This window comes from Drosophila ficusphila, unplaced genomic scaffold (assembly GCF_018152265.1).
Source record: "Drosophila ficusphila isolate 14025-0441.05 unplaced genomic scaffold, ASM1815226v1 contig_414, whole genome shotgun sequence".
Classification (NCBI taxonomy): domain Eukaryota; kingdom Metazoa; phylum Arthropoda; class Insecta; order Diptera; family Drosophilidae; genus Drosophila; species Drosophila ficusphila.
In genome coordinates, this window is record NW_025064328.1 from 5,597,163 (window position 1) to 5,607,030 (window position 9,868).

The following is a 9,868-nucleotide window of genomic DNA, read 5'->3' on the forward strand; positions in this document are numbered from 1 at the left end:
ACTAATTAATTCTACAAAAACAGGTGTACCCAGGGGAGGTAATTTACCCGTTCTAAACTGAAGTTAAGGGGTTATATACCCTTTTTTTTTCAAAAAAAACGAAAAATTTTTTTTTGCTGAATCCTAAAGTATATCCCCTAGAGAACATTTTCCCAAATTTTTGAAGAGATCCGAATAATAGTTCGATAGAAAAACAGCGTTTTGAGGGGCGGTTCGTCACTCTTTGTAACGCAACGTAAAACTTTGAATGCGATTATCTCAAAGTCGTTTTTTTCCAAAAGTGCCTTTGCTGTGACCGCGATTGCACAAGAACTATTTGATCGATCTTCTTCAATTTTTTTTTTTAATATTCGTAATGATTGTGCCGAGTTCGTCATTGAATCAGTTTTTATGCGCCAATTTCGATTTTGCAGATAAGAAATTTTTAATAAAATTTTTAGAGCTCGAAAAATCAATTTTTTGAAAAAATTGTTACTGTATGCAGAAAAAACCAAATATTCTTGAAGTAATTCAATGACGAACTAGAAATAATACTAAACTAATAAAATTTTTTTGGTTTATTGATTTTAGTTGACCCGCTGGACTTCCATCGTGGTCACCGCAAGCCGCTATAAAAAAAAAGGGTTATGAGAGAATTGCCATAACTTCGAAAGTTATATATATTTTTTTAAGATTAAACGTTTATTGTGTCTATAAAAACATGTACTATCAATAAATAATAACCTCAGTATCATAAAATAATTGCTTCACACCTGAAAAAAAATCCAAAGTTCCCTCTTTTTTTTCGCTCAAAAAGGTATATAACCCCTTAATGAAAACGTGCACACAAAAAAACTATAGTATTTTTAATATGGAAAAATTTTTGATTTTATAACTATGTATTATAAATATAACTTTTAAATGACTTCAGTATGTCTTATATTATTAAAATATATTTTAAATCAACTTTTATGGTTATTCTAATTTTCAGCTGTGTAATAAAAAATCTGTTTTTGTTTTCAGCCTCCTCATAGAAGCATAACAAGGGAAAAACCAGCGTGCAATGATGCAGGACACCATTAGCAAAATGGGTCAGACCCACTTGCAGCATCGAACACCTTTCAACGAGAGTGTTTTAAAGGACTATCACATTACGAACACCGATATCGAAAAGTTCGTGAAGTTATGGCAAGAATATCAAATGAAGAACATAACCCCCCAGGTGGATGAGTGCCAGGGCTATTGTCAAGGGGAAATTTACAACTGGCTGCGTGCCTACAACAGCATCCATGGATACGTTTCCCTCATGGTGAGTTAACAGCTCCCCCGAAACCCAAAACATGCCTTCTTTTTTTTTGTGGGGCGAGGAAAACAATAGAAACTTTTGACTAATGATGAGCGGGGAAAGCCAAGACGTTTCATGATTGCAGCCGACAAGAATTCTTTCTCTTTTTTCCTCCAGACAGTCTGTTGATGAATTCAAGGGACTGCTTTACCTTTGAACTCTCGCCCGATTCGAGGGAATTCGGTCCTTTTTATACCCTTGTTCTGAATTAAAGTTATTCGGTCCGCTCAGTTTAACCAGCAAAATCACAAATCAAATTAAGGGGCTGGAATCTAGGTCTTTTGTTTTTGTTTCGGGCTTCCGTTAAGCGAATTCTTGAAGGGATACAAATTATATTTGATGTGGTTAAGGCGTTAATGTGTTTTCTTTTTGATTCTAATTTCCAGTCATTAGTTTTTTTGCCTTGTTTTTTTTGTTTGACATGATAAAGGCCAATGAATCTGTTTTGTACATGTAAACAACACATTTTTAGCTTAAAGAGCAGTTAACATTAAAATAAATGGTTTCCGGAAAAGGGAAAGGATAACATTCAAGGAATCTGTAGAGTAAATCCTTTACTCTAACTTTATAAAGGAGCACCCTTCCACTATCCTCAGCTTAAATGGTAACAATTTGGCAGATGCCAAAGAAATTGGAAATGCTGGGAAAAATGTAAATACAATGTCCCAAGTTAGTTGTGTCGTAGCTCACGAGCTGAATGAATAAAACATTTATCCACTCGGAATTCGAGTGAGAAAAGGGGGGAGTGCAATCAATTGAAAGTGTGCGAGCAGTGGAAGTTTCGCTTTTATAAATAACACATTTTATGTCGCTCCCTGTTCTCCGCTCGAATCCATAGATTTGCATATTTGGGACAATAGCAAACATCTTGAACATAATGGTGCTGACCAGAAAGGAAATGGCCAAGACGCCCATAAATAACATCCTCAAGTGGTTGGCGGTGGCCGATATGTTTGTGATGCTGGAATATATACCCTACACGTCGTATCAGTACATCTATATGAAACCTGGTGAGCTGTTCTATATCAAAATTGTTCCTTAAAAATAATGAAACTTATTTAAATCCATAAAAAGGCAGTTTAAAGAAAGTTGTTATAATATATAATATTTATACCATATTTCTTAACCAGCTAAAATAAAATATTATTGGATTTTAAATAAGTTTGTTTTGTAAAAACCTGGTGATTAATTCCTTGAGTTAATTTCTTCCTAAAGGTGAAAGGGATTTGAGCTACACGTGGGCAGTTTGTCTGCTGGTTCACATGCACTTCACCCAGATCCTGCATACGATTTCGATTGGATTGACCGTGACTCTGGCGGTTTGGCGTTACGTGGCCATCAGGTAAGCAGATCCAGCCAGCCAGAGAAAGCATGCACATTTCTCCTGGGATACCCCGCCATCCATGTAGAGTTTGGTACCGATTCACCATCCATGCAAATCCACATCCGCAATTCGCACAGACATCCGGCTAATCTGACTAACACATCAATGTGGCAACGTGGCTTCTCTTCTCTTCCCCCGTCTTTTGTTTACCTATAGCCAAATGTTACCGTCTCTATTCCACAGACATCCGAACGGGGGCTGTGCCAACTTCCTGCTCGCACATTCCCGGGAGGCGATCCTCCTGCCCTTCATCCTCTCGCCAATCCTCTGCCTGCCCACGTACTTTGTGTTCAACGTGAGAGAGACCTATGATGTCGACAGGCTCAACTCGGAGGCCATGTACCACGTCTACTTCGACAAGGACTCGGCGCTCTACAGGTGGGTTTACACAAGAAATAAATACTTAGAATTTCTAAATATTATTTAGAATGTAAAGGAAAAAGTTTAACTGGTTAATATTAGACTACTCTAGTATAAATTGTATTTCTTCTTATTTATCTTTGTTTGTAATTATTGCAGGTTTAATTTCTGGATACATTCCGTGCTCATCAAACTGCTGCCATGTGGCATATTAATCGTGATCAGTGCAGTCCTTATGCATGTTTTATGTGAGGCATCCAGACGTCGCTTAAAACTGAGAGACTACAATAATCCCGCCAAGTATGCCATCCAGCTCAACCAGAACGAATCCAAGTCCAAGAAGTGAGTCCTCAATAAAAAGTAACATTAAATTATATACTTACCTAATTTTTGGTGTATAAATAAATACATAGATTAGTTAAGTAATATTTATGATTTCTATATTTTTCCTATTTTTATTTTAGGCCTCCTCGCTGTGATCGCCGCAATGACCGCACTACCCTTCTCCTGGTGGCAGTTCTGGTTCTGTTTCTGATCACCGAATTCCCGCAGGGGTTACTGGGTCTCCTTTCCGGAGTGATGGAAAAGTGCTTCTTCGCCCACTGCTACCCGCCCTTTGGGGAAATCATGGATCTCCTGGCACTCATAAACGCCGCCATAGGCTTCGTGTTATATGGTCTGATGTCGAAGCAGTTCCGCACAACCTTCCGATCGCTTTTCATGAAGCGGCACTTTGGCAGCACCGAGATGACCAGGTTGACCAGAGTTACTACAACCTGTGTTTAAATCGGTCTGGGAAAGGAGTCCTTAAGATGTGATTACGACTTGAACGAAGGATCATTTTGAAAAAATACAGATTTACTGGGATTAGATAAAGGACATCCAAGATGTCGCTGCCTATCTCCATTTGAATTTTCTAAACCAAAACTTTATAAAAGTTTCGTTGGCTTGAGTAACGAAAAAAAAGAAACTGTGAGTGTGGAATTAAGGAAAACACTGGCCGATGCACGAATCAATTAATTTGCAAAATGGTTTATAACCAAAATCCAAAGCGATTTTCTCTAAGTACTTATATGTGCATCGATCGGTTCCCAAAAATAATTCTGCTTGTGATTTGGCTGTCTAGAAAGTGCCATTTCATTTCCAATTAAACTACGTGTTAAGAACTATTCATTAACCAGTTGGTGTTTCAAATTCGTGTTACTATGTAAGTTTTCGTTAGGATAAGTCAGTACGAGTTGTACAAATACGGGACATTTACTTTGCACTAAGGTCTTAAGAAAGGAATCCATTCGATATAACTATAGCTGTGCCAAGAGGATGGAAAAACTCCGTGAGCCCCGAGTTGCTTTCTCTTCTTGGCAACAATTACCAACTGCTATTTTGATGGTACTTTAGTTACTGGATTCCGCTGAGTTCCAATGCATTTTACATTGGCTCTTTTGAAACCCTAATTAAGTGTACCGTTTAAGCCGCTTATACTATTTATAAATAATTGTGAACACTTTCAAATAAAATGTTTGATGTGAGTTACATAAAAGGGTGACATTTATTGCTTTTAATAACCACATACGAGTATAATCAATTTTGGGCGACAACAGCATTCACCTCCAAAGGCAGTTCATCCGGCAGCAGATCCCTGGCTCGATTTTGTCCCAAATCAGATTCCTCCAAGTCCGTGGAATCAAGCAGGATGCCATTGCCCTGATTCGAGATACGCAGAAGGGATTTCAGCTTGGTCGCCTGGAATTTGTACTGCAGGAAACAGAGAGCAATAAGTTGGAGATTTTAGGGGATGTGCTGATGTGCTCCCCACAGAGCTTGCGGTGCGTGGAATGTTTGGGTATCGGGTTCAATTTTGCTAGACTTGGTGGCCAATTACGCGACGGAATTTCTATTCACGTGCCACCGCGTACATCCACTGGGAGTGCTCGAATTGCGGGCGACTTACTTCCGTGGGCAGCAGCAGATCCTGCGCCTGGCTGGTGAACCGGTTGTACTGCTCGGTGGCTAAAGCCAATCGCCCCGTTTCGTAGCAAAAGAGGGCAAAGTTCAGCACCACCAACGGATTTCGGCCGCCGCCCGGTTGACCAGTTGCCATGCTACTGGCCCTTTCCAGGGCCACAAACGCGTTCTCCACGTCGTCCAGCTTACGCAAACACACTGCCGGGGAAAGGATTGTGTTATTTCAACAGAATGGCTACACTGGCGAATGAAGGGGTGTGCTTTTTTAAGAAAAAGGGGAACACTGTCCAGCGAAGGTGTATTATTTTAAGAAAATATGGTTACACTTCAAAAATAACCTTAAATTTGTAACAAATAATAATTCAAATAATAAACCACGAAACTAACGGAAACTTAAAAAAACAAATCTGACATGAACAAGGGTCAAAATTTTATAAAATATGGCTACAGTTAAAAAATACCTTAAATTTATGAAAAAAATAATTTAAATAATAAACCATTAAACTAACGAAAACTTGGAGAAATCTGACATAAACAGGGATCAAAGTTTCGACCCTCGGAAAATGAAAAACTTTCAAGGATGCGATTCAAACGTTTAGAGAAATTAAAAAATTTAACTGAATTGATAAATAAGAATGAGAAAAAAAATTTTTTCAAGTGCAGTTGTACAAACTTACGGCCCAAAAGCATGTAGCACTCGGCATTATCCTTGCGCAGGTTTATAGCGGCGGCCAGTGTGTGAAAGGCACTGGCGTATTGTTCAGCTGCGGCCAAGTCAGGATAAAGAACAGATGCTCTTCTTAACGGAAGAAATGGCAACAAACAATGCTGGATCACAAAATGCCCCAGGCTCGGATTTTTCTTGGCACTTTTAAGAAATTTATTAAAACCCCGACCCCTAGTTTTCTTCTGCCGCCTCAAGTGAATATTTGCCTTTTATGTGCTACCCTTCTCACATAGTTAGTGTCTCTATTGTCTTTGTTTATTCAGGTTTCATTAGGCCAGCTTCTAGTGCTTCTGTCACGAAATTGTGTTGACCAGATTCCAGCAGAAATTGCATGCTGGCAAAATTCTAAGCTTATGTTCTGACAGCATTTGATTGTCTAAAAGTGTTGAATTGAAGTTGTATTTCTCACAAAGCACTTTCCCTTAATATAAACTGAAAATGATTATGTATTTGTTGCTGTACAACCTTGTCAACATTGTCTTAACACCAAAAAGTACATCCCCAAAGGCAAATACAGGACTTTAATTTAAATTCAAGTACCATGTACACAAAGCTGCCCCAAAAAATGGAAGTTAAATGCGGTGAGTGTCTTTATGTTTTGGATTACTCACATGCGATGTAGATTAAACTCAGGTTGTACAGTGCGTTGTAATTAAGGGGCGAAAGCCAAACGGATTTGCGCAGCGAGGAAATGGCCTGGAAATTATTAAACACTTAAATACCACCGAAATGACAAACGTCGTCTGGCGTTCCATTACCACAATGAACTTTTGCTTCTTGAAGAAGCACAATCCAATGTTGTTCCAGAGCTCGGCAATTTCCGGCTCAGCGTTTGCGATTTGGCTGTATTTGCTTAGGGCGCCGTCGACGTCGTTCCGGGACTTTAGAAAAAGATTTCCAAATAAAATACTGTACATGAGATTGTGGAAACAGGCATCCATATCTCATATCTCACCTGCAAAATGGCGCCGAAGGCCAAAAGTCCCTTGGGCGAGCACCTTCGCTCGATGCTGACGACTTCCGCCAGACGATCGTGTGCCTTTTGCGTCTCGTTGATTTTCAGGTACAACACGCTGATTTCAATCAGCACCTCCGAGTTCTCGGGTGTCAAACTAAAAATGAGTTAATGGCAAAAGCATTCATCGCTTGGTAACGCAGGTCATTAGCCACTTACTGCAGGCAGGTTTCCAGGACATCGATGGCCTTCTGGTATTGTTTGTCCTTGCGATACAGCTCCGCCAACCGGACGTAGCTCTCCAGCTTCCGGCCGGATTGCACCGCCAGTTCGAAGTAGGCACGTGCCTCGTCCTGTTGCTGGTTGGCCAGCTCCTTTTGGCCCTGTGTTGTGGCCGCCCGAAAGAGCAGCTCCCCCAAATAGTGATATATCTCGTGGTCCTGCCGGCCACTCCGCTGCTCTGCCTCCCGAAAAACTCCCAAAGCCTGGCTAAAGCGTCCCATTATGTAGCTGAAAGTGGTTTGGCATTTACAAAACTAATTCTTGGATTTAACTCTTCAACAAAATTTATTTTGTGTTAAGATAATGTTTTGGGGAGAAATAATTTGCAGCTAAAAAGTGCATTACAAATTTTAGTGGTTCTTAGTTAAACTTTACTTCAATAGCTTTTAAAACATTTTTCTTAAAATGAAATAAATTTTCAAGCTAGGAAAAGCTTTATATTTTTATGAAAACGTAAAAGCATTGCAAAGTTGATAAGAAACATAAAGAGTTTGGAGTTTACTCACAGCGTTCGCCCGATTTCCTTGTAAGTTTCGATGTTTCGAGGATTTAGCTCCACGGATTTCTGCAGATGCCGCAGCGCCTCGATGTTGTTGCCCTCTTCACGGTCAATTAGTCCCTGGCGGAGGCAATCAATTAGAAATGACACCGGGCATTAACCACAGGCCAGCTCACCTGGACAAAGTACAGGTACTCGGGATTCAAATGGCGATTCAGCTCACGTTTGATGAGACGCCGGCAGCGCGTGAACTCGCGGCGAGTAAAATAAATGTGGAGCAGCCAATCAATGTTGGCATCGCTGGGCATTTTGGGAGCTAATCGAAGGACAGACGCCAACAGACCAATATCGATATAGATTTCAGGAAGGTTCGAAGATTTTATTCACCTGGTCGCACAACCTCCAAGCTGGGCAATTCAATGACTTTGCCGTTGCAGTTGATCTGCTCCGTTCCCAGTTCGTACATGAATTAGTTTTCTCTGTTTTTTCGCGTTTTGTGGGCGAGGACGAAAAGCTTAACTTCAAAGTGAGCTCACTTTGTATTGTATTGGTATTTGGTAACCATTTGTTTTGGCCGCCGGCAACTTTGTTATTCGCGTTGCCATGGCTGAGCAGCACATTTAAGGGTTGCCAATGTCGACGGGCTGGAAATTAACTTGTTAACTGAATTAGTGCACGTTTAGGCCCGGCCAAAAGCCCGAAACGAGTCTAAGCAAATTCCGCGGGGCGTATTTTTAATTAGCTGCGACAAATATGTCCAAAACCCATTCGAAACTAATCGAAATGCAATAAAGACAAACTAAAACTGGGTAAATAATTGCTCAGACAAAAAGGCAAGTAAACAGATCTTGGGATAAACCAGTTGGTTGGGACTGGCAACGAAGTCCAGGCTTTGACACCGCCTAATTACTCAATTTATTTCACACCGGCCAAAGTGGCAAAGTCTGTTGCACTCGTTTCCTTTTCGGGCCAAAAGACATGTGATCGTGATCTACATTTCAAACTGTTTACGCGGCCGCACAGCCAAAATCAAAAGCAATTAATGCGCGGGAAATATCGTACAAGATCACCACAATATATATGTATCAATCGAACGATTGCGGCGCCGTCTTAAGATCTTTTTAGTTCGCCGATCTCAAACGGGAAGTGCCACCTGGCGATTTTTCCTATAAGGCAACACTGCGGCTACTTGATTTCGATAGGAAGTACCAATTGCTGGCCCCGATGACCACGGACCATAGAAAATGACAGTTAAGATGGATTTGCTTCCAAATGAGGTTTCAAATTGCAGCAGATTAAAAATCAATTACCAATTCGGATGTTGTTTACGTGAACCACATGTATTATTCCATGTTCTTAAACACAGTGAACATCAAATAAATAAAAAAATCAATTTAAAAAGTGGTTTTATTTTTTAAGTAACTTTAATTAATTTAATTTTAATTAATTGCTTACTTTGGAAATTCAGGAGCGCATCCTAAAGGGTTGAAATCATTGCTGCCTTCTCTCCACTACTCTTATATTATATAAAATATAATCAGCCATTTCTTCAACCACTTTTGTGGCAATTTTACTAAACTTGATTGGCGCTATTTGACATGTATATGAGCCCTACATGTATCTTACATTTGTCGTACTTGTAAAACTTCCCAGATGGCGATAGTAAAATATTTACGCCACCTAGCGGACAATATTAAAAACACAATTTTTTTAAATTATGATTGATTTATATTATTTAATTGTTTTCTTTACTTTACTTTATTTTTGTAGAATTCCAATTATTTAAGCTAAATAAGCATAATTTCAGTAATATTCCTACAATTTATTGGTTTGTTTACAATTTTATATTCCGATTTTTATGACTCGAAGCCAGCATATTTCTTCCCCCCAATAGGCAGTGATAAAAGGTCAAGTAAGAGCTCTTTTACGTAAAATTAAATTCCCTTCTGTCTTCGTGCTTGTTGTTCATGTTGTTGTGCTGCAGAGGCAGCTGTTTCCCGAATGGGGAGACGGCCTAATTCAATTACAGTACCACTGTAAATGTGATTTACACTCGGCGACACTTCAGCCCGACGTCAACGAATGGCGAGGGCCATCTACGCATATCTTACGCACATATTTGAGCGGCCAAAGGTCATAAAAAAGCGACTTACACAGCATACGAAAGCCCCTTCGAAATTTCGCCTGCAGGCTGAAAGAGTCATTCATGTGGATTGCAAGTGCCGCTCACGTTTGTTTTTCCCCCCTGAAAGGTCGTTATTCACTGGGGAAAATCGGGGGAGACGAGTCGTAAAGATATGTGTATTGTGCTGCAATACGCGACTTGGCCCAAATCCATTCTGGCCCATTGTGCTAACCCAATTTATGCAATA

At 40.0% G+C, this 9,868-nt stretch overlaps 2 protein-coding genes across 3 annotated transcripts in view; one reads left to right on the forward strand and one right to left on the reverse strand.

Moving 5' to 3' along the window:
* LOC108086378 (G-protein coupled receptor dmsr-1) overlaps positions 1-3,861 on the forward strand; it is a 33,080-nt gene extending 29,219 nt beyond the window's left edge. Inside the window, exons 3-8 of the mRNA XM_043208204.1 lie at positions 1,003-1,288; positions 2,163-2,334; positions 2,540-2,666; positions 2,892-3,086; positions 3,228-3,410; positions 3,533-3,861. Coding sequence (XP_043064139.1) covers positions 1,043-1,288; positions 2,163-2,334; positions 2,540-2,666; positions 2,892-3,086; positions 3,228-3,410; positions 3,533-3,854 — 1,245 coding nt within the window. The 5' untranslated portion in view covers positions 1,003-1,042 and the 3' untranslated portion in view covers positions 3,855-3,861. The remainder of the gene's footprint in view (positions 1-1,002; positions 1,289-2,162; positions 2,335-2,539; positions 2,667-2,891; positions 3,087-3,227; positions 3,411-3,532) is intronic.
* Positions 3,862-4,649: 788 nt separating this feature from the next.
* On the reverse strand, positions 4,650-8,014 carry LOC108086377 (Bardet-Biedl syndrome 4 protein homolog). Of its 2 annotated transcripts, XM_017183278.2 has the most exons (10): positions 7,884-8,014; positions 7,673-7,812; positions 7,504-7,616; positions 6,935-7,225; positions 6,716-6,872; positions 6,519-6,641; positions 6,372-6,456; positions 5,711-5,797; positions 5,020-5,231; positions 4,650-4,823 (listed from the first exon to the last, which is right to left on the reverse strand). In XM_017183278.2, exons 1-10 carry the CDS (start codon positions 7,960-7,962, stop codon positions 4,650-4,652), a joined length of 1,461 nt encoding a protein of 486 aa, XP_017038767.1. In that variant the 5' UTR covers positions 7,963-8,014. The 2 variants fall into 2 exon arrangements, with proteins under 2 accessions (XP_017038767.1, XP_017038768.1); XM_017183279.2 differs by lacking the exon at positions 5,711-5,797.
* Positions 8,015-9,868: the final 1,854 nt, after the last annotated feature.

Coding starts and splice junctions, on each gene's coding strand:
- LOC108086377 (XM_017183278.2), bottom strand. CDS start 7,962: ATGTACGAACTGGGAACGGAGCAGATCAACTGCAACGGCAAAGTCATT. Junction 6,642..6,715: donor CCTTCGGCGCCATTTTGCAG/GTGAGATATGAG, acceptor CTTTTTCTAAAG/TCCCGGAACGACGTCGACGG. Junction 4,824..5,019: donor ATCTGCTGCTGCCCACGGAA/GTAAGTCGCCCG, acceptor TGTTTCCTGCAG/TACAAATTCCAGGCGACCAA.